Source organism: Streptopelia decaocto (genome assembly GCF_964273445.1).
Source record: "Streptopelia decaocto genome assembly, chromosome: 6".
Classification (NCBI taxonomy): domain Eukaryota; kingdom Metazoa; phylum Chordata; class Aves; order Columbiformes; family Columbidae; genus Streptopelia; species Streptopelia decaocto.
This window is the reverse complement of record NC_138660.1, coordinates 26,437,666-26,461,458: the sequence shown is the minus strand read 5'-3', so window position 1 is coordinate 26,461,458 and position 23,793 is coordinate 26,437,666. Positions and strand designations below refer to the sequence as shown.

At 45.3% G+C, this 23,793-nt stretch overlaps 3 protein-coding genes across 11 annotated transcripts in view; all 3 read right to left on the bottom strand.

The window, feature by feature from the left end:
- UBXN7 (UBX domain protein 7) overlaps window positions 1-7,039 on the bottom strand; it is a 34,878-nt gene extending 27,839 nt beyond the window's left edge. For all 7 annotated transcript variants that reach the window (XM_082056933.1, XM_082056937.1, XM_082056936.1 and 4 more), the window contains exons 1-3: window positions 6,637-7,039; window positions 2,520-2,667; window positions 608-675 (exon numbers count right to left, since the gene is read on the bottom strand). In XM_082056933.1, the coding sequence (XP_081913059.1) occupies window positions 608-675; window positions 2,520-2,667; window positions 6,637-6,709 (289 nt within the window). In that variant the 5' untranslated portion in view covers window positions 6,710-7,039. The remainder of the gene's footprint in view (window positions 1-607; window positions 676-2,519; window positions 2,668-6,636) is intronic.
- A 2,094-nt stretch (window positions 7,040-9,133) lies between these two features.
- Window positions 9,134-17,402, bottom strand: RNF168 (ring finger protein 168). 3 transcript variants are annotated; one of them, XM_082055771.1, is made up of 8 exons: window positions 17,373-17,402; window positions 16,621-16,809; window positions 15,927-16,270; window positions 14,993-15,069; window positions 13,263-13,439; window positions 12,496-12,605; window positions 12,111-12,198; window positions 9,134-11,878 (listed from the first exon to the last, which is right to left on the bottom strand). In XM_082055771.1, the coding sequence occupies exons 3-8, from the start codon at window positions 16,225-16,227 to the stop codon at window positions 10,820-10,822; spliced, it is 1,812 nt and encodes a 603-aa protein (XP_081911897.1). In that variant the 5' UTR covers window positions 16,228-16,270; window positions 16,621-16,809; window positions 17,373-17,402; the 3' UTR covers window positions 9,134-10,819. The 3 variants fall into 3 exon arrangements, with proteins under 3 accessions (XP_081911897.1, XP_081911898.1, XP_081911896.1); XM_082055772.1 differs by lacking the exon at window positions 17,373-17,402 and adding an exon at window positions 16,386-16,505 and having other exon boundaries at window positions 16,621-16,815; XM_082055770.1 differs by lacking the exon at window positions 17,373-17,402 and having other exon boundaries at window positions 16,621-16,815.
- SMCO1 (single-pass membrane protein with coiled-coil domains 1) lies at window positions 17,349-23,674 on the bottom strand (the record flags this gene model as incomplete). Its single annotated transcript, XM_082055931.1, has 3 exons — window positions 22,790-23,674; window positions 18,745-18,882; window positions 17,349-17,532 (listed from the first exon to the last, which is right to left on the bottom strand). Exons 1-3 carry the CDS (start codon window positions 22,837-22,839, stop codon window positions 17,349-17,351), a joined length of 372 nt encoding a protein of 123 aa, XP_081912057.1. The 5' UTR covers window positions 22,840-23,674.
- Between the last annotated feature and the right edge of the window lie 119 nt (window positions 23,675-23,793).

Here is a 23,793-nt window from a genome sequence, read left to right as displayed (position 1 = left end):
ATTTTAGACAAGCCCCCGAAAGAAAACAGCATTTCCATCACCTGCCTCCTTGGAGCAAAAAAGAAGTTTCAAAAGCAAAAGTGATAAACGGCTTCAGAAAAACAAGAAAAATAGCCGTGTGGTGCACTTTAAAGAGCAAATTAAATTCCTAAATGAGAAACGGAGAAAAACGATGAGTAATCACACAGTTCAGCCCTTCTTTCTGATACCTTATCGCCCAGAGAAGCGTGCATTTGTCCTCTTCATGTGCATTTGTCCTCTTCATTTTTGCTCAAGCTTTTACCCCACCATGCTGAACACCTTCCCAACAGCACCACTTGGTTCTGAACCCCCAGAACCCAGGTGTACACTGATCACAGCTAATTGCCTCACCAAGTCACCCGAAACTGGAGTTAGCAAATTGGTACCATCGGGAACATGCAAGGTTTTCAACAACACTGCTGTTTCCAAGTAGGCAATCACGTTACATGGCAGGGAAAAAAACCACAACACAATCAAAATACATACAACGCTTCCTTCATATTCAGGAAGTTGGTTCTCATTTTGTTACTTAGCCCATTTCAAGGTAAAGAAAACAAAATAATCCAAAATAAGAACACAAGCCTACCTCCAAACAAGGGCTCAGGCTCTACTAAAATTTCCTGTTTTTGAGGAATTGGAGCTCGTACTTCATCCCTGTCAAAGAGGAAGGAAAGATATCAAAATCAGAGAGATGATAATATTCCAAGTACTACATAAATCACATCCTATTGTGCTCCTGCAACTTGAAGCAGCTAAGGATGCTGCTGGACCATTGCACAGAATCAGGAGATTTGGAGTCAACAGGGGCCTCAAGGGACCATCCATTCCCACCGATGCCACTGGAGCAGGATTTAGTACCCTCCGCATTCAGATCTGACATGGGTGATCTTCCTGAGCCCTGACCGAAGATGACACAGATCCCTGGGTGACTAGATCCAAGGCTTTGTCAATCTACTATTCCGACACTCTTCTTTAAGAAGTGTCTTAAAACTCATGAAAAATTCTTAAAACTTAGCACAGGCTGTTAATTAATCTGCTTGCCACCCTCCCCCCCCCAATAATCTACATGGAGGGGAGGAAAAGCAAAACAAAAATCTCCCTTATCGGGACCTTTCTTCTGTTAGAAGACTTTTTGCTTCCACTTCAAACTCACAGCCCTCTCTTTTCCAGAGGATGATATGGTCAAAATAGCCATTTCCCCCAATTTCGGAGGTAATTCAACACCTTAGTCATGCTTGCGGAGACTGCTGGATAATCTGAAACCATGACTAGGAGAAGAAAGGAAATCCCAAGGGCTCTGAAACAGTGCCACTGATTCAGCATGGTCACCTGGCCCACGAATCTACGTGACCCAAGAAAATCCATTGCTATGTCCTGCCCACTTCCCTCCGACTCCTCAAAGCCAGAAACTGTGCAGTTTGCGGCTCTTGGCCGTGAGGTTTGCAAAAAACAACTCATAATTTCAGCAAGACGCACTAACCTTGCTATTAAGCTCCACATCTTTGATTGCTGTTGTGAAGCTAGTTATTCTCCATTTTGCATTTGCATATTTATTGTTCTCTCTTCCTAGAAGTAACACTAAGCTGACCAGCACCTGGAGGGTGTCAAGTATAAAGAAAAAAGTATTCCAATAAAAACTTGAACCTCAAGTCACTGATGTGCCAGAAGTTGTCCAGAAATAAGAACTTTAACACCTATAGATACAGAGTTTTAAGTTCATTACCTGTCAAAGGTTCACGCAGGAAGGCACCTGCCATCAGCTAGAAAGTTCAGTACTGAAACAGCTGTTTAAATTTATACGTGTGCCTCACAATTATGAGCAGCAAGAATTATCTTTTAAAGCTAGTTGTCTTTTTTCCTGAAGTAGAAGACTTTCATAAAGACAAAAGCATGGCTAGGCTTAATCTAGAACATTTAAGGAGTGTGACTTATACCAATCAGCTGCCACTCAAATTATTCCACATTACCAGGCAGCACCAAAAGGTGGGTCAACTTATTGGCATCTGATGTGTAAGACACTCATGCAGATTTTGTAGCTGCTTATTCCTCTGCACTCTAGTGTGCATGTTCTATACCATGTTATACTTAAAACAGCACAAAACCAAATGGGACTGAGGTCACTACATTTCTAAGAAACAAACCAAAGGAACCCTCTAACTTTCAAATTATTGTAAAGCAAGATTCTTGTAGCAATTTAGAAGTAAGAATCTCTTACTACTGGATCCCCACTTCCAGGTCTTGAGCTCTGTTTGCAAAAAACGGTGTTTATAAGCTACAGAAAACTTCTGAATTTGCAAGAGACCAGCTTACATTGCTCTACATACCAACTTACATGATAAGAATTTATTTAACCAGAACAATACCGGAGGAATCAGTTTAACAAGATCAAAGCAGCGCTTATTACAGTGAGTTGACAGCAGCTTAGAAACAACAACTGTCTTATTCATTCTGCTTTATGCTACTAAATTCTTAAGATGGACCACTCGTGGGGTACGTACACGGTGTGGGGGCGAACTGCAGACACCCCTGCAGAGCTGGTGCTGGGCTCCTCCGCTATCCCTCCGCCATCCAGGAACATGGTGACAGCCATCTCCAGGTTGTTGTTGCACGCCTCCAGCATGTGCTTCCCCACGCTCTCGCTGGCACCTGCGGCGCCCAAGGAAAGTTAAAGCATTCTTAGGGAAGCGTTCGGATTGGGAGCGCCAGGAGCACGCGTTTATCGTGAGAAATCGTTCACCCGTTGTGATTTAGCTCTGAAGTGCAACTATTAAATCAAACGTATCTCGCATGGGAAGGGAATGCTCACGTACAGGACAGCCTTCCTTCCATCACGAAAAAACTTAGTGAAAGGCATCTAAGGGGTTTTATCTTGGTTTTTCTCTTTTCTAGGGGTCAGACCTTTTCCTGGTGCGATTTTCCAAGCACTAGTAGGCATACACACACATAAAAATGAAAACCTCACTCAACATTTTAACAGGGAGAATATGAAATCAGACACTAGAATTTTGTACCCGCTTCCAACAGGTATTTTGAAGAGAAGCTGCCAAATTCGTGTAACCAATTGACATGAGATAAATGCTTTCACCTGCAAAACGAGGGCATATTTTTCGAGTTTTAGATCCTTCCGCACGACAAGAGGGCGACAGAGGATTAAGTGATACGTTGTTTAGAAGCAGAGTTTTTAGTTTATATTTAACTAATAATTAATAGATGTAAGCAAGAAACGCAACAATTATAACTAACATCATCAATTATTTCTTAGCATCGATGTATGTCAAAATTTTCAAAAATTGTAATGCATATGTAATAATTATGTGAAGATAAGCAACGCAAGAGCATCTAATGTTTGGAGCACTTATGGAGGATGATCCCCAGCGCTGATAAAGTAAAGAATGACGCTTAACAGTATAATTGACTCTGCTGTTAAATTTATTTCTTCATTTAATTTAGAGACGGAAGAAAAGACAACCTGTTGTACGGATTGCACTAAAAGGCAAAAACAAACCAGCAGAAGCTCAGTTCATGTAAGAGGGGAAAAAAAGCCAAGAGGGAGAAAGTAGTACTTGTCTACACAGCTATCTGTATAATGACTAACATTTACTAAAATCTCTCCTAAGTGTAACTAAATCCAGTCTCGCTGCTTGGGATGAAATAGTAGTTCTCAGCATCCTTTCTGACGTTTATCTCTCCTCTACCTCCCAACTTCTCCTTGAAAACCAAACCAGCAGCACCTCAGTGGTGAAGGTCTCCAGCACCCAGCCCTTTAAATATCTCCTTACAGCGCCTGTTTCTATAGGTGCTGGGCTGCCAAAGAGGTTATTTTCCTACGGGAAGGCTGGTAGAGGGGAAGAGTGGCAAAATGCAGCTGAACCAGTTTGGGAGTAGCTTTTGGATCTGCACTCCTTCTTCTCAGGTTCACTGCAAGTCACCAAAATGAAGAAAACACTTTTCCCAGCAACAGAACCACAGATAACATCAGTTTGGGCAAAACACGTTTGGACACTTCGCAGATTTTCCAGGGAAGACTCGAGAAGCTCTGGTTTGAACAGAGAATACACTTTGAAACCGTCGAGATAAATCAGTTCTAAATGACCTGCGCCATGACATTAAATCACGGGGAGAACCAACCTAACTGAGGGATCTGGTTTTCCAAAACAAAACAATACAATAAGCAACCCGCCATGACAAGCGTATTGAGGTGACCACCAGCTGTATTTTATGACCTGAACCGAGATGAATAAAATGCAAAATAAAAACCAGTGACATCTCAAAAAACAATGCGAAAGCATCAAGTTTATGCTCTGCAAATTAACTGCTCTTTGGTGTTTTTCAGGAGCTCTTTTCAATGCCGGCTGTAGCAACCAAACAATACCTGTATGGTTGGAATACACGCACCAACACAACCTCACTGTCCAGTCATTCATTTACAAGAACTAGAAGAAAAACTATTTAAAATGTTACCACCATGCAAAGTGATTCTTCACTCCTAAGGAAACTGCCGCCCTGCGAATGTTTTCAGTGCTCGTGCTGGCAAACAGAAAATACTAAACGTTTGCTAAGTCTCAAAGCAAAATTCAAAGTGACCCCATCGCATCATTGGCAAAGACACACAGGAGCTACAATCTCTTCGCAATATTTTTCAGGATGAGAGCGCCAAAGAAACACAATTCTGCCATCTAGATAAGAGAAATACAATCAAGGACTATTTCTCCCCATTCCTCACTGTCACCTACACTGGAATCAAACTGCTGTGCAATATTCGCTCAGGCTTTTCCCCGCAGGCAGGAGTCATTTCATACACTTACAGCTCCACGTTGAAAGCCGCTGACACAATGCAGCGAGGGTGTCAGCTTCTGAGCACCCGTCAAATCACGCCAGCATCAGCCAGACAAGCTCCGTAACAACACGCTTTTACTCATAACCTTAAATTCTCTTAAAATGGAAAAATAAAACTTCAAAAGTCTACTTTGCTAGTGGATGGGTGAAGCACAACACGTTGCTTTTTTTCCCTTTGTGAAAGCATAAGAGGGGTGCTTTTATATTCAACATAAACCATCTGTATCAGCACAAAAAGTGGTCAGGAAGAGCAACTAGCACAACTCTGCCTGTTCTGGTTCGTTTTTTAGCAAATCTCAGGCACGACTGAAAAAAAACCCACAAGGCACACACGGGCACATACTATACGGAAAACGTACTTGCTGTCGGTTCGTTTTATTCAAGAGGATTTATTCTAAAAGGATAGCTGAGCGATCAGTAACTTCCCTGTGTATCCTACCAGCACGTTCACAGCAAACTGAACACGTCTGGGACCTGAGTGCAGGGACACAATCCAAAACTGAGCTGCTTAGAGCCACCAAGGTAAAACCAGTTTCATTTACATAAAAAAAAAAGCCCAAGATGTTTTATTAATCGCTCCTTCTGTATTCAGAAATTCCTTCAGTATTCAAAAAGGGCTGTGGGGCATTGGAACAGGCTGCCCAGGGCAGTGCTGGAGTCACCATCCCTGGAGGGTTGGACAGACAGAGATGAGGTTCTCAGGACATGGGGCAGTGCCAGATTTAGGTTATGGTTGGAATCGATGATCTTGAGGGTCTCTTCCAACCAAAATGATTCTGTGATTCTATTCGATATGCAAAGCGAGGGGGAAACTACAGCGAAGCAGCTTTAACGCTAAGTGGGTCAAGTACTCGAAGTACACAAGCTAAAGCAACAATCACCACCTGTAGCAAACTTCAATTTAAAAACTGCTATTTTCATTAGCGAACTCATGAAGTTGTCAACAGTTCACAGAATCCCAGAATGTCAGGGACTGGAAGGGCCCTGGGAAGCTCATCCAGTGCAATCCCCCCATGGAGCAGGAACACCCAGATGAGGTTACACAGGAAGGTGTCCAGGCGGGTTGGAATGTCTGCACAGAAGGAGACTCCACAACCTCCCTGGGCAGCCTGGGCCAGGCTCTGCCACCCTCACCCCCAACAAGTTTCTTCTCAAATTTAAGCGGAACCTCCTGTGTTCCAGTTTGCACCCATTGCCCCTTGTCCTGTCACTGGTTGTCACCCAGAAGAGCCTGACTCCACCCTCCTGACACTCACCCTTTCTCAGTAAGTAAACAGTGCTTAATGATTTATTTTTTTTTAAAGGCGGACTCAGGTCTATTCGGAGGAGCAGCCGCGGTCCCAGGGCGGGAGGACACGTACCGGCACCCCCGAGCGGGGACAACCGAGAGGCGCCTCTGAGCCGCCGCTCCAGGCCGGGGGGGAGCGCACGTCTCCCCAGGAGGAGGCACCGCAGTTACCGGGCCAGGCCTCAGGCACCACCCGCCGCGGCGGCCGGGCCCCGAGTGCCCGCTGACAGGCCCTGGCGCCGCCAAGCGCCGCTCGCCCCGGGAGAGGCCGCGGCGGCAACGGGAGAGCCCCCGGGAGCCGCGGGGGGAGCGCGCCCGGAGCCGCCCGCCCGCCCGCGCCGCTCCGCCTCGCCCCGCGCAGCGCCTCCCGCCGCTCCTCCCGCCCGGCCTCCCCGCGCCCCCTGACGCGGCGCCGGGGCGCCGGAGCGGAGCCGCCCGTTAAGCAAAGCGGCGGCAAAGCCCCGGCGGGTCCCGGCTTCCGTGCGCCTCACCCGTGATGGCGGTGAACTGCTGGATTAACCCCTTCAGCGCCGCGGCGGCCGCCGGGCCCCCGTGCGCCGCCATCTTGCCGCCGCCGCACAACAACACGCACGCCGCCGGCCCGCGCGCTCTGCGCAGGCGCGGCGCCCGCCCGCGCCCTTCCCCTGCCCGCCGGCGGGGCGGGGCCAGCGTTACCGTGGCAACCGGGACAGCCCCGCCCCATCGCCTGAGCGACCCGCGGAGGCGGGAGTTGCCGTGGCAACGCGGCCCGTCCCGCCGCCTCAGCGGCCGCCGCCGCCGCTTTTCAAATATTATGGCGGCTGCAGAGGGTTTCTCCACATTCCAGACCTTTGAAGAGAAGATGCTGAATTAATGTATATTGTGCTTAAGTTACAAAACACACGCCCATCATTAACCAATCGACATGGTCAATGCTTTCTGACCACCCCCCAAACGGGATATTTTTCAAGTTTTAGATCCTTCTGCACGAAAAGAGGAAGACAGAAGATTAAGTGATACGTTGTTTAGAAGCAGAGTTTTTAGTTTCTATTTAACTAACAATTAATAGATGTATGTAAGAAATGCAACAATTTTAACTAATATCATCAACTATTTCTTAGTATCGACATATATAAGCAACGCAAGAGTGTCCAGTGTTTGGAGCACTTATGGAGGATGATCCCCAGTGCTGATAAAATAAAGAAAGATGCTTAACACTTTGCTGCTGAGTTTATTTCTCTGTTTCAGTACACCACAGTGGGTGCCCCAAATCAGGGTATGATTTCATGTAACAAAGCTTTAGTTACTTTTCTAACTTTACTGCTTTGGCAGGGGAATGCTTCTGGCCAACCTGAAACGGGACATGTTAATACCAGCAAATACCAATACCCCCCCCTTTTCTAGGGAGTTTGAAGAAAACTATTTTCCAATGTTGTCCTGGAACATTTCTTTTTATAATTGTTCCTATTCATAGCCTATTTACAGTATTGAGATTGTTTTCCAGACAAATTTCACATTGCTGGATCTCTTGTTTCTAGATAGTATATAAATTTACTCTTACCTTTTAATCAATTCTTGGTATAGAGCATCAGTTCCCCCATTAGTTTTGTTATATTTTAATACAATTTCCCATAACATACTGCAAGGAATAGTTGAGAGACATTGGTTCGAGGATTCAGCCATCTGGGATCAGAGGCATTACGTTCATATCTGTGTCTTTACGAGCTTATCTAGCAGTATAATCTGTAATCTGCCAATTTATTTCAGATTTCTTGATCACTGTTTCCCTTTTGATGCTCCTTGAAATGCACGAAGATAACTTTTCTAGTAACAACACAGCTTCCGAAAATTGGAGTGTCACGTTTAACCTGTTTTCCTTGTGCTGTTAATAAACTTTTTTCTTTTCAAATGGCTCCGTGGGCATGCACCGCACTAAAAACATACTTTGGATCAGTCCAAATTCTTCAAAGTCAGGAGAGAAACAGCCTCAGCAACAAGCACGCTGCGTGGTTTTGATCCCTGTGCTACCTGTAAATGGCACCTGTAAAAAAGGAGCTGAACTTGTTCACCAAGGTGACAAATAAACCACTGGAGCCAACCAAAGCTCAGCCTTTGAGCAGGGAACTGCCACACCAGCTCAGCCTAAGCACAGACTCCGGCTTAACACCATTCAACTAGCCAAAACTGATTTCACCCGCTTCAAAGTGCCCGCTGCAATGGAAACTGCGTGTTGGCGCAACTAAAATCCACTCAGCAGCGGCCAAATTCCACTTGTAACAAGAAAAATCTAAAAATACAGGCCAAAAGGGGCCTGGTGAGGATTATTGTGCCACACATGCAGTGTGATCAGCTCCGAGACCTGGGGTAGGATGCTGGGCTGGCCTACCGCTACGGATTATACATTTTGGAGGTTTTGCAGTTAAAGTTGGTGTTTAACTAATGATTGACTTTTTAGTCTTGCTTTTCTTGCCCATTCTGCTTTAAAAAAACCAATTCTTGTATAAGAGGTCATTCTTACACCAAGGACAAACTCCAGGAAGCTGTAGAAACAAAAATAACCCCCAAATAACTTTAGCACACCCTTCAATATATGCACACCCAAAAATACACTTCTGGGCTATTCAGACCCATTAAATGGCTAATTTCTGTAATTTTAATTGATTTTTGATGCAATCAAAGCCGCAGGATTTCTATAGATGGCGAGGAATTGAGTCTGTGGGTTCGGTTTAACCCTAATCAAGATCAAAGCTGTTAGGGGATATATAGTTCAATTCTAACTTCATTTTGTTCAGGTCTTTAGAGCTTCTCTGGATATTTACCTGTGTGACCACACAGGCTTCCCTTTCTTTCTTTTTCACCACGTAGCCATCAAATGTCCAGACCTGGCTGTAAAAGCAGCTCCAAAGGTGGCACTGGAATGACGGTTGAGCTGCAGAAAACACTGAGACACTTTCTGCTCATCTGTTTGGAAAATAGAGAGCTGACACCAGCACGAAAACAACTAATATCTCTGCCTTAAAGAACACTTTAATTAATGAAGGATTACACTGAACTGCCTGAGCAAAGCAGAAGACAACCCGAACAAAGGTACGGATTAAACAGATGGATATCCAAGGAAGGCTTCCAGCGCAATGGTTGAGGCGGCAAGAGGAAAAGTGGATGATTTGCACCTGGTCACCTGTTGGAATTTTCTCAAACAGCTCATTTCTTTATGAGAAACCTGGCATTAATAGAGACAAGCAGTCAAAGGAAAACAAAACGCAGCATTTTTGGCTTGGCGTGCTGTTCACACTTGCAATAAAACTTCAGGTTGGTTTGGTTTCTTAAACTTAAAACATCAGAAGATACTGCTTTGAAGTATTTCGTCCCAAATTTCCCAGAACCCAGTTAAAGTCATCAGATCATCAACAAAGTTCAAAGCAAAGGACACACTTACAACATTTGCAAACTTTGGGGAGTTGCACACGCTCTTCTGCAACCTTGATGATCGCTTCACTCTCTTTCAAACACCAACAGTGGGAAAGTATCGCGTTACAAGCAAAAAAAGGCCAAAAAATGGTTTCATAATAGCAACAGATAAAACAATCCAGTGAGAACATTCCCTCCGGCGAGCAGCAGCTGGGAAACTCTTCACCAGCATCAGCTTCCCCACATCTAAATTATAATTCTTTTGAATAATGTTAACTTTAAACCCAACAGGAAGACAGTATTTGGTAGTCCCTCTAAAAACAGGGGCAGACAGTCACAGCCAGGCAGGGCAGGTACGCGAATCTTTAATTACAGTTACATCATTACTGACAACTCCAGTTTTCAGTCGCTTTTCCCCCTTTTGGTTTTACTTTCTCCATCAGAACTGTCGTCTGGGGAACTATTTTCTAAATTTTATGTGGTTTCAATCAGACTCGAAGCGATTTGAGTATGAAAATTAAATAGCACTAAATAGAGGTAGTATCACCGTACAAGAATAAAGTTGCAGAACACTGAGAAAACAAAAGTATCTTCTTCCTAACGATGGGGAGAGTCAGATGTGCAGAAGCGAGCTCTGTGAACAGAGACACACACCCCACAACCTCTTCTGCTGGCATCTGTGAAGGATCCTTGGCTTTGGCAGTAGAACAACCTCTTTTTCCCACTTTCTGTCTAAAAAAGCGGTTAGTACATGAGATGGAAAGTGTGTCTGCGAGACCGCTTGTCCAGTTATACTCTTGTTAACTGTCGTGCGAACAAGGCAATTCAACAAATCCCCTGAATTCCAGGAACACGCTGCCTTTGAACACAACAGCGGCTGCACCAAGTGAAGCTTCAACCTTGCAGTTGCCAGACAGATGGAAATACAGACACAATTTTCTGCTTGTTTCCTCCGTGGAATGCGCATCCTTCCTGTCACAGGCTCCGAATTCTCAGTCTAAGCCCATCGGTTATTTTTTGTTTTAAACCCTTACAGTATTCACATGCAAAACTACGTAAATGCAAATGCTAGAAAATAAACCGGAGTCAAGAGAAGAGCAATTCAGTTTTTCAGTCTGGGCGCATACATTATTAAAACTTTTCAGAATACACAACTTTGTGACTCAAAGGAATTTCCCTCAAAACCAACAACTTAAAACCTGTTTCCAGGGAGTTTTGCCTAACACAGGAGAAAGCGCTACCACGGTTTTCATTCTCACCCCCCTACCTGCCTGCGGTTCTGTTGACCTACTCTGAAACTGAGCTTTTAAACATCTGCACGATCGTCTTTTGCTTATTCTTGGGCAGCGAACAAATATCATTCGCATCACTGGTATTAACCACGCAATTCAACACCTTTCCTCCCTTGCTGCTGGGCGATTTCATGGGGACTCGGGTAGGGGTCTCCCAGTTTTCATTGCAAGACCCTTTCCGAGTCTTGCGGTGATTTGTTTCAGCCTGTTTTTTTGGTACCTTTGAATCTTTTGCCATCTTAGAACTTCCTTTCCTAGCAGGAGAGTCTTTCATAGACTGGGGAGATTTAGTGCGCAGAAGGTACTGATCCGGAGAGCCCTTTTGGCGGTTAAGTGTCCTTTCCTCCTTGTTGATCTGTTTTTGGAGCTCCACAGCCAGTAGCCTGTCCTGCTCCTCCTGCATCCGCCTTTCATAGAACTCCTGCTCAAACGCTTTCTGCATTTGCAAGTTAAAATCATTGATCTGCCACCCTTGGTCCTCTAAGCTTTCCGGAAAAGTTCTTCTCCTCTTATCAAGCATGCACAAGTCAACCCCTGCGTCAGCTGCTGGCTCTGGAGACTTTCTTTTTGGTGTCTCTTTAGTGTCCTGCAGTCTCTCCGGTTCCTCTTCACCTGAGTGTCCAGCCACACTCATCAGATCACATATTACACTTTTGCTGTCAGAATTTGGTGCTGACTCAGTACAGGTATGAGTTTCGGCAGAGTTTTGACGGTTTATGCTTTCTACACATGTTAAATTGCCACCGTCTGACTCAATTCCATCCTCTTCTCCTTTGGATCTACCAAGAACTGTTCTAGACCCTTCCCCTTTTGTGATCCCGTGAAGCTCATCTGGAAGTTCGTCTCCTAAACCATTCGGCCCTGGTGTTTTGTCCTGCTCGACGGCGGCGGTTTCCTCTGAAGCTGAGGCACTGAAATAGTTCATGCATGATTCCAAAAATGAATCCTTAGCACTGGAATCTTTGGTCACACCGCTCAGCTGCGGAGACAGCGTTGGCATTTCCTCTTGCCCATCTTGCCAAGTGGAACTGTTGCCTTCACTGCTGCCGATATCCTGTAGGTAAAGGGAGAGACCGCTAATAAAGTCAATCTATCAAAAGTCAATGGGTATGAATAAAAGGTAAATCACACTTCTCATAGCCACGCTGCTCGTAACTACTCTGGGATATTCGCCTGGATTCTTCTCTTTTTAAAAAGGGGAATATAGGATTGGCAATCCTATAGGCAAGGGGAATATAACCCATCATTACAAACACCGAGATTTATAACAAAATTATCCTAGTTACCACAGAGCCAGAGTCACTTCTGCCTCTTTCTGTTCTTCTGGAGAATGATGCTGGTCCCAAAGGATGATGAAGCTTTGGAGACAGATACCTTAAAAGGAGAAAATAAAAGTATAGCTTTTAAAACTTTTTTTTCTTTAATTGTCTGTCATTTGCATTAATCAAGAACTTCAGGTTCATCCTGACAAACAAGAACAAAAAGAGAAGGGCAAGCGTTTCCCTTCTCCTCCATATTATCCTAAGAGGAGATGTTTTAACAGTTTAAATGTCCCCCGGATTATCCTGGGAAGCTGGACTATGGGATTCCAAAAAAGCAAATGGAGCAGAGACCAAGACACAGATCAATACTTACGATCAATAATTAAGACGAAAAACATGAATTACTTACTTCTGAATGTCTCCAGAGTTGCTCGATTTGTTCTTCATCTTGCACAAACTAGCTGGGGATGTTTGGGATGGCGAAGGACTGCTGAGCACGTGCTCTTTGGAATCCTCATTCTTCAATGACAAATAAAAGTAGCGTTATATAAACCAAAACGCAACACAAACCAGAGAAAACTCAGAGAACCACTTTGTTTCTGCTGCAGAATTACTTTTGTCCAAAGAATTCTAGAATTGTAAGTAATAGGTAGTTATGGAATAAGAAATGTTACATGTTCGGTACATTTTCTTGCATCTAGCATTAAGGAACAAGAGGTTTTGCTCAAATAAGTTCACAGGTTTCACCATTAGGACTATCATTAGGCAGCAAAAACAACCAACAAAAATCCCAAAACAAATTAACAAAAACACAAACCCCCAAAACACAATGTAAACTTTCATTGTATGTTCCTTTTTTCCAGTAGACGTTGCAGCCATTGCTTTCTTCCAAAGAAGTAAATCACGGGTAAAAGGAAAAATTCAGAAGAAACCCGATGTTTTAAAATGTTTCACAGTGAAAACACCCAGCACACATTTCAAGTGCATATTACACAGACAGAAATGTTGGGGGTATTTCACCCATTGGTTCTTCAAGAGTTAATTGTCAATCAAGGACTTAAAGTAGTGGGGGCTGACAACAGCTTCCAAACGCAATTAAAATAAATGTAAATTATTCAAAATATTAACTTTTGCTCTGAAAAGCCTAAGTTGCTCGCACTGTGTTTTCTAACTCACCAGACTGTTACTCAGCTGCCAGGCCAACTCTTCATCTTGCTTCAGCTGTTTCTCCATCTCCCTCCGTCTCTCTTCCGCCAGCTTATGCTCCTCCTCCTCTTCTGCGAGGAGCTGCTGAATATATTCCTCGCTCGCCTTGTTCTCCTCTTGTTCGTGCGCTCTCCTTTCTGCCTCCACCTAAAAAGAGGGTTTTTGTAAGGTTACTACTGTAGGACCACACTTTACACTAGAAACTCTCAGCTGATGCTTCTGAAATGCGAACAATCCGCTATTCGCACACAGCCCGCGCACTTCAAAGCCAGCATTTAACTACACAGCTCCCCGAAGATGTAAGAATCAAACAGATACTGTGTGTGGTCTCTTCAGCTGGATAAGTCACCTACCTTTTGGTTTCTGTAAGTCGGCACTGTTAACTGCACCAGCACGCAAGGCCTTTGAAATTGCTAGTAACAAAAACTAAGATCGCCAAATACATGGATCACAGATAAACTCAAATTCAGACTCTTTGTAAGGCTGGAGGTCAGCTCCACCACAGCATTTGCTCAACCTGCTTGTATCACCATGCCAATATTAGCACATGATGCCTATAAGCCAGCGCATTGCTCTCCTGAGTCCTCCTGCTCTCTTGAAACCAGTTCTCAGCAACACCGCCAGGACAGCAAAGAGTAAATACAGCTTTCTGAACTGGGTAATGACATTTGCGTCAGAGAAGAATGTGAAGCTCTAATCAATCTTATCCCGTAACTACCATAACAGAGAATCTCAGTCCTCTATTTCATGGACTCCGTGCTCTTCTAACAACCAGCAACAGGGCTCTGGGGAAAAGGAGCATTCTGGTACTGCTTCAACCATAGTTCTTACTACTGCTGTGTCTGAATTGGAGAAAGAAGGGTCCTTTGGATCCTTAGACAAACTAAGATTTCTTAAAAATATTTTCTGATTTTCAAATCATGGACTCATATTGGTTGGAAGAGACCTTCAAGATCATCGAGTCCAACCGTTCCCCCACCCCTGGCACTGCCCCATGTCCTGAGAACCTCATGTCCGTCTGTCCAACCCTCCAGGGATGGTGACTCCAGCACTGCCCTGGGCAGCCTGTTCCAATGCCCCACAGCCCTTTGGGGAAGAAATTGTTCCCCACATCCAACCTCAACCTCCCCTGGCGCAACTTGAGGCCGTTTCCTCTGCTCCTGGCGCTCGTTACTTGGAGCAGAGCCCAACTCCCTCCACGCTACAACCTCCTTTCACAGAGTTGTAGAGAGCGGGAAGGTTTCCCAAACGAACACAAATAACACAGGCAGTGAGAAAATAGGAAAGAAAATGCTGTATTTTCATTACCCAAGTTCATCTCATTGTGGTATGTTGCTCAGGGAGGAAAATCAAGAAGACCAAAGCCAAACAATTCCAAATTTTTACATTTGCTAGTCCAAAATACTTTATATGTACCCAAGGACCTATAAAAGGCATTTCAGGGGACTCTCTAACCCTGAGTGACTGTTCTGCAGCGTTTTGGGAAGCGTGAGGTACCAGTTAATGGAGACCGGCCTGAGCGCTCGGCTGCGTGGGATAAAACTTAATTAATGCTTTAATTTGCTGTGTGTTCTTGCAGCAGCAATGGCTTTTTAAGTATCTCTTTTTTTCGTTAAGTAACATTACTCTTTTGTATGGGAACAAACAAGATAAAAGTGTAAATACTTTGTATCTAGTTAACTATATATTTTTAGACTTACCTTGCTAATCTCTGCTTCATATTCCTGCCTCAGCTCCCCAGGCTTGCTCAGCTGGTGTTGCGGACGAGGGACACAGACTATGTGAGAGGAAGGGAAAAAAGTATTGAGGAACAAAGCAAGCCCACAACAGTCAATAATGAAAGGGTTTAACAAAAGTTCACCCCCACACCCTGTCAGGGGAATGATTTGACTTAAATCAGGTGCTGTGAAAAAAAAAAAAGCACTTTTTGTTACAAGGAAACAAAATAAAAAAGCACCGTGTTACCGAAGGGCACAAACAGCCAGTGTTTTCCAAGCACCGTATAGAAAACAAATACGTATGCACACCATAGCTTACATCTTTTGCTTTCTGTGATTAAAAATACTTCATAATACCACAAGTGGAACAACACCTCATACAGCCAACCTACTGACTCGGGTTCCCCAACAGAGCTTACAACATAACAAATCCCCAAATCCTTCTTCAAAGATTTCACTTCATTTTTTCTGACATGACAATTTTAGGCTCAGAGACTCCTGCAGAGGCTGAAGCCCTGGAATTTCTAATTAACAGCATCCAAGAGTTGACAAACTTTTAACCATTTCGCTTGATAGTGATAAATGAACACACACACACAGACATGCAAATACTCCACTTATAGATTTTACAGCAGGAGTTGTACCAGTACGGAATTACCGCCTTTGCCAGGCAGCCACCCACTGTTGCTTTGTGCAAAACGTGTGAACAAATACCCACTTACATCGGGGAATATAACCCGCCCTCTGCAAAAAAGGCCTCGCAATTCCCTGTCACAGGAGAGCTCAGACACTGCCCTTTCTAGCGGTAACACAGCCCATCTACACGCAGTTTCTTATTTCACAACATCCAAAGTCCACAAACAGTAACTACTTGGGTAAAGCAGCGACACCCCATGACAAGGGACGTTTTACTTACTTTCCTCCTCCAGATCCTGTCCGTTAATTCTCCGCTCACACTCCTTCGGGTAATCCTTCTGAATCTTTTCCCAGAGCTCCCAGTTGACGAGAGTGTTTCTGCGGGCGTTATATCGCGCCCAGGAGGAGACTCGGCGCCGACAAAAAGGGCAGCAAAGACTGGCCTTTTCCACGGTCAGCTGGAAACAGGAGTTGCAGAGGGTATGGCTGCACGGCAGCGTCACGGGCTCCACAAAGACCTCCATGCAAATCTGGCAGAGGCAGTCGGACAAGGAAAGCGGAGCCTCCGATTTCTTCGACATAGCGACTCGAAGCAGAGGAACAAAACTAGCAGAGCATCAGTACCTGAGAGCAAACAGAAACATGTGTTTTACTTCCTGTAACGAATACAAAACAAAATAGAAAATGGTCAGTTTTCCAGCTACTTTAGTGGATTTAAGAAGTCTGCTGAAGTGGTTACTTTTGCTCCCGTTCCAAGAGATTCTCAGCTTTCAGAGGAAAATGTAGGGCTTTCCAGAAGTCACGCAGAAACTGTGGCAGGTTTTCCTACAGCAGTTTCCTCTGAGTCGTAACAGGTGCTCTGGGGATAGCAAGGAGGTGGTAAGGAGAGGGGAGAAAGAAGGCGAGAGCTCTTCCAGCATGTAATGTTAGTGATAAGCTACGCTCACATTTGTTGGGTATGTTACCACAGTTACCTTAACCTTCTATTCAGCCAGTTCAGTATAAGTCAATTCAGATTTAACCTTCCATTCAGCCAGTTTCTCAGTATATGCGTGTCCTTCAAAAGCTGCTTCTGTTACAGACTCGGCTCCACGTTCTGAAGGTGAAACAAAACTTTCCTGCACATCAGAGGAGGTTCTTCCTTGTTCTTTTGTTTGCTTAAGCTGGGACTAAAAAGCCAAAAATACTTTTTGTTAATGTAAGTAATGAACCAAGTGATGCATTCAACACATATCTTACAACTTTAACTCCAGTACAACTTAAAACGGTGGGATTATCCAGCCTTTCTATCACCAAAACTCCTCACAGGATTGTTCCACTTGGCCTAGAAATACTGTGGAACAGAAAACAAACAAAAGAATACAGCAAAAAGGCTAAAATTACTATTTTTTTAAGTTACAGAGGCTTAAGAAAGCTCTCGCAAGCTTCTTAAAAGCAACCACCTTGAGAGGGCCGGGAGGCCCGTCTGAGAGACAGCGACTTCAGTCACACAGGAACTCGACATGGAGACAAACAGACTTTAAGTCGGGTTTTATTGTTTCTGCTCTCCCGTTGTTGATCAAACAAAGCTTTTATTTTTCAAACAAGGCCGCCGGGTGCCATCCAGCGGGGCCACCCCGCACCCCGCCGGGCCCGGCTGGCAGGGACGCGGCTCCCCGGCCCCGGCCGCCCCCCGGCCCCGCTCCCCCCGGTTCCCCAGCGCTCACAGCGGAGCGTCGGCACCCACCGAGCTGCAGCTCCCGGGCCCGGCGGCAGGGACAGGGACGGCCCCGGCGGCGGGCAGGGCCGCGGGCTCCCGCAATGGCGGCCGCCGAGCCGTTCCCGCCCGCCCCTCGCTGACGAGCCGCTCCCGCCGCCCCGGCTGGCGCTCCTCCTCCGAGCCGAGCCTGCCGGGAGACAGCGCGGCGGGTAACGGGATCCCGCTGCACCACAGAGCGACCGGGGGGGTTGGTGACAGCGGCTGAACATGAGCCAGCGTCCAAGAGGCCACCAGCGTCCTGGCTGGTACCAGCACTGGTGTGGCCAGCAGGCCCAGGGCAGTGACCGTCCCTGTGCTGGGACCTGGGGAGGCCAAACCGCCAATCCTGGGGGCAGTTCTGGGCCCCTCACACCAAGAAAGGCCTTGAGGTGCTGAAGCGAGTGGAGAGAAGGGGACGGAGCTGGTGAGGGGCTGGAGCACGAGTGTGATGGGAGCGGCTGAGGGAGCTGGGGGGTTCAGCTGGAGAACAGGAGCTGAGGGGAGACCTTCTGATCTCTGAACTGCCTGAAAGGAGCCTGGAGCCAGGGGGTTGGGCTCTGCTCCCCAGGAACAAGCGCCAGGAGCAGAGGAAACGGCCTCAAGTTGTGCCAGGGGAGGTTGAGGTTGGATGTGGGGAACAATTTCTTCCCCAAAGGGCTGTGGGGCATTGGAACAGGCTGCCCAGGGCAGTGCTGGAGTCACCATCCCTGGAGGGCTGGACAGATGGAGATGAGGTTCTCAGGACATGGGGCAGTGCTGGAGTTGGGTTATGGTTGGATTCAGTGATCTTGAAGGTCTCTTTCAACCAAAAAGATTCTATGATTCTATTGTCTAAACAAGTGTTTCAGCCATGAAGAGCCACCAGTGGATCCTGCTGAATGTCAGCCTGACTAGAGCCTGTTTCCCCGGGTGTGCGGGAAGCAAGAGCTGCTCCAGCAACTCTCGGTCAGAAGATGAAAACAATAAATATGTGCTTTAACAAAGCCTAGGCTGGGCGCTAAAAATGTGAATCTTGGAGAAAGCAATCGTGGTGTTAATGAGTTGGGAGGTTTTTTCTTTCACTTACTGTGGGCCAGTTACACAAACAGGCTTGGTGTCCCTTCTGTCTTGGAAGCAACGTGGCTGGTTTTAAACAACTTAAATATTTCATAGACTGTGCAGGTGGTTTTGATTTGTAAAGAAACTATGCAAGGAACCGTACTTTTTCTTCATATTGCCCATTTCTGCAGTAAATAGCAATCCCGGCAGGGAAAGGTAAATACTTCGGTACGGGTTGCGCAGCCCCGCGTTGGAGCGTGTCCACAGTCACACCAGTGTCACCTGCACGACGAGGACTGTCCCGTCCCTCCCTGGTGCTCACCTCTCCCCCAGCACCCGCGTCCACGACGTGTCCTGGCCCAGCTCCTTCTCCAGCAGCTCAAACTTGTGCGCCAGCTCCTGCAAGCTGGAGTCCAGGTCACCGAACTGAGCTTCCACGGTCTGCAGCTTGGTTTCTACCCTGGGGGACGGAACAGAAGGACATTTCATCAGGACTTGGGCACCAAGCGGTGTCGCTTTCTGCTTTGATGGTGGGGACACTTACGTTGCACTGGGAACAGCTCCAGACCCCGTTCTGAGGCTCCTCCCAAGCTGTATGACAACATACACCACTAGAAATGAAGTTTTTTTGACATGGCCCATATCTTCTTTGCCCTCTCCTGGTGCAGAAGTGTTATAACTTGTAAATACAGATTCAAGATTTATATTTAGACGCGACTGCAGGTGTGAACCATTTGCATTAGGGACACAGCTGTTTAATAAATTTTGAGGTGATTTGTGGTTCTCTTTGTAGTGCCATGATCTTTTGAACCGTCTTAATTTAGAATCAAAGAATCATTTTGGTTGGAAGAGACCCTCAAGATTATCGAGTCCAACCATAACCCAACTCCAGCACTAAACCATGTCCCTCAGAACCTCATCTAAACGCCTTTTAAACCCCTTGTCGAGGGTTAAGATTGCGGGGTGTAGATGTATTGTTACCCTCCCCTGGCAGATGTATTGTTAACCTCCTCTCCCCCCACTTCCCCCTTTTTGCCCCTCCCTCTCCCCCCTTCCCACTAAGGACAGGCGATCGGGAGGGAAAGAAGGACAGAGAGAAGAGAGTTGGAAAAATTAAAGATGTTTTACTAATGCTACTAATAAGAATAGAGAAAATAATACAAAATATACAAAACCAATCTTGAAAGTCTCAGCAACTGCAGACCCGGCCACCAAAGTCCTGGATTAGACTCTGCAGCCAACCGGAGCTGGATTCAGTCTGTCACTGGCCTCAGTTCTCAGGGACGACCAGCAAGATCCTCTCCTAAGGTCGGCCATAAGCAGAAGGGAAAGAAGGGACAAGATCCTCGTGATCTCCCACTTTTATATGAAGTATTCACGTGAATGGAATGTTATACACAGTTGGTCAGTTTCTTAGTCACTTGTTTCTCGTCGCCCCTCTCGCGAGATATCCATCCATGCTTATCAATAAGTTTGCATTCCATTGCTAGGTTTACCAAAACATGTGTCTGGTTCTCCAGGAAAATGCAGTTAATATGAAGGCTTTAGCTGACAGGCAAAATTCACTGAAAGAGAAACTTGTTTTTTAACAAAACCTGGACACCCCTCCAGGGATGGTGACTCCACCACTGCCCTGGGCAGCCTGTTCCAATAACTCTTTCCAGGAATAATTTTTTCCTAATATCCAATCTAAACCTCATTGACATTGAGAAAAACTTCTCATTCCTCCCTAGATTTAAAATTACGCAAATAATAAACAAGCCACCCACAGTGTTTCTCTTCTCCCGTCAGCTCATCGTGCTCTGGTTTTGCCTTGTATGGGACTGTCCTGCAGAACATTTCTGGGATAAGAAGACTGTAGTGAAACAAGAGTAAGAAAACTGCTTCATGGCTGGTATTTATTAGCTGCTTTGTCCTTAATTAGTATACTGAGTTTTTCCTTATTTAAAAAAATAAAAAAGAAAAAGGTACATCTTTGTAGTCTCTTAAACTATAATCCTAAAGACTGGGGTTTGAGTTTGAGCTTCCACTGCACTTTTGCTTGAGAAAACTCCCCAGTTTTAAAGAATTTACTGAGTTTAGGGATGAAGTGGGAGGGAATGCAGGTATTTATACTTTGTACCCATTTGCTGTTCTTTACTGGGCTTCTGTTTTCCACGGGTGGTTTTTGTAAAGACAGTTTTCTTTAATTTCCTCAGTTTGCTGATTGACGTCGAGGTGAGTCCTTGAGAATCCCGAGGAACTCAAAGCTACCAAAACACACATCATTCAAAGTTCCTTCCTAAGTATCGAACAAATACCTCACTACTATGTACTTGACAAGTGATTTACTAGAACATCAGCTCCTCCTGATAGACTTTTGTGATTTTTCTTTGCATTTTACTGACAGAACGTCAGGCTGTATCACTTTAACAAAAACTATACCATTGCTAAATTTCACTGTATTTTTTCAGCACCTCTTCATCCCCAGTTTGCTGTTATGTTATGCCACGGAGAAGTTCCAGATCCACTTCACACCTGCAGCTGCGCACGCAGAGAACAACAATCCAAGGGGATAATATGATGTGGTAGCCCAGAAATCCCAATTTTAAAGTTTTACAAATAACACCGTGCAAGTGCTCTTTGAGAGCAGGGAATTGTCAGAAAATAAATACATTCTTCAAGGTTTGCTGTCCTGGGGAAGATACTTTTCGATACTGATAGCAGCTTTTAATCAAGGTAAATAAACTCTAATGGTAAAGTTATCAAAGATCTCATCGTTAAGGCCACTGTCAGTGCTGTTTTTCAGCAGCTTTAGTATTTGACCGGTTTCATTTTCCAGCACTTTTTTGATCTGGGGTATCTTCCCTGTCTATAAATGACTCTTGTGTATTTTTAAGCATCTGTGGCAAACATTTCAGCACTTGCTAAGTTTGGTTCTGTTCAGTTACACCGCGGTACGACTGATCTCCAGAACTCATCTTCCACAGCTTTGTAAATTCCGACAGAATCAGCGCTGCCGTTTCGTGATTCACGTTCTGAATGAAACGAGGAAAAATGGATGAAACCTCCCTCTTCCATTTCAATCCTGACCTCTAAACGCTTTCTCCTTTCATGTAAGTGAAGCTACCACCGAGCTGGTGACCTCTGATGTCTGTGTAGCATAGCACCAACCACATCCCCACTCTTCACCAAAAAGCTTTTCAAGTTTTGTTCTCATCAGGATACAGAACAGACTTATAAGATTGGCAGTGATCTAGCGCTCCTGCTTTTCTGAAAGCGGGCCTGTGTGCGTAACCTTACTTCTGCTGTTCAAGCATTTGCAGAAAACGACACTTTTAATCACTTTAGAGTTGTCGTATTGGTTTTATTTTCCAGGCCAATGCAGAGCCCCACACTTCTCCACAGCTCTTCCTGCACTCCAAGCAGTTTCACACAGACTTAATTTTCACTTTCTCTTTCAGGAGCAGTTCCCATGTTTCTGTTTCTCTGCTCAGGTCTCTAATTAATCTCTTTTTTCAGTTACTGTTGTGGCAATCAGGAGTCGTAAAAGCCGCTGGTGAACAATATCAGTGTCTTGACCAGAGGAGCAGTTTCTTTAAGTCTATCAGCTGGTGTTAGTTTATAATCAGTAATTTCATGATCAGAAGTACTTCATTCCATCCGCTGTGATACTCTCGATAACAATAATTTTTGCTACAGATAAACCAGAGTTCTATGTACGACACCTACGCTGACTTACACATTTCTTGCTTACTACCATTTGCACAGTATTTTAAAGCTAGTATATGAAAATCCAGACGTAAAAATCCTCCAAGAGGGAACACTGTCTCACCTGTCCCTAACTGTGGAGAATTCCAGACCCTTTTTCAAGTCTTTTTTCCTCAAAAGCCACACTCACGCCTTGCATTTGATCCCGCGGTTGTTGTTTGCCCAGCTGCTTAGAGACTGTCGTGCTGCAGCAGGACATGTGGGCCCGATTGTTTGACATGAAGCCAATGAACCTGTTGGTCAAGAGCTTTGAAAACGGAGCGTGAATCAGCGTCACCTCTGTCCCAGTTCCTCAGCAACAGTGATTTTCTTTCTTTAAACTTATAAGAAAGGTCCAATCTCAGGGGTTTTTTTGCTGTTAATGATAAGCACTTCTTATATTTGAACCCTCCAGACTCTGGGTCATTTTCACAAATTCAGAATTTCACCCCAAATCTCCCATTTACAGCAGAGCATGAACCTGAACTTCCCGTTGCCCACTATGGGCTTGCGGCTCTGTCCCCCCTCCCACCCCGACAAGGAGAAACAGCAGGTTCATTAATTACTGCCCTCCCGTATACCCACAATGTACATTTACATCCTATTTCCCAAGGAAATGATCACACCCCTTCAGTGACCTGTTCAGCGTCTCCTTCAGGGAGCGCAGAGAGATGCTGGCTTTAGCCATCCCACCGCAGGACGTGAAGAGAAGAAATAAAAGCCGGAGCGGGTTTGATCCTCCCTCCCGACGCAGGCGGCAGCAACAGGGACCGGGGATCTGACTCCTGTCACAGGCTGGTTGTATCGAGGCTTTTTATAGACCGTATATCCAAATATAGGTCAGAGATGCACAGCCACATGCTCCTGAACACGTTACATGCTGAACTACACACCCAGATTGCTTCCACTGACCCATTGATCCTGTCTTCACACGCAAAATTAATTTAGAGGTGACACAAAAAGGGGGTGTCTACACTATTCTGCTTTTTGGGCTGCGTTTTGCTGTTGTGCTCACCAGTTCGTGTCTTGGGCCAAAGCCTCCTGCTGTTGAAGGCCGTACAAGCAGGTTGCTTTGTTGCCTTTGTATTTTTTTCTGCCATCAGATTTGGATGAGAGTTGTATTTGGTTTGAGGATAGAGGATATTTAAGCTCAGACGGTTGGAATCTCTTCCATAACGGACAGACAGCCAGCACAACTGGCTAATGGGTTTTGGGAGCTGGGTACGCAAAACAAAGACCTGGACATTTTTCTATCAAAAGGATAATGTGTGTTTGTTAACAGCACAGCAGTGAAGTGGATCTTCAGCCAGTACCAGGCATTTGGGTTTGTGAAAGTTTAAGGACAGCCTGAGGAAAAAAAATACAGCTTTTTTTCTTTTAATTATTTGCCCGTTCCATGGGAAATCCAGCACGAGCCAAACACGTCAAGAGCTGCGGTGTTCCCACTTACTTACGCTCTCCCCACCCTTCAACTTGCAAATGAAGAAGTGTTTCCAGCGCAAAACAAGTTCTGCTCGTTGTGCTTCTAAAGCTTTGGGAAGACAGTGGAAGTATTTGGGTAAAGAGGAGCCTTTGGGCCTTTGTACTCCCCCGCGGTGGGGTACACAACACCCCTTTTGACACAATTTTGTGTAAGTCGGGC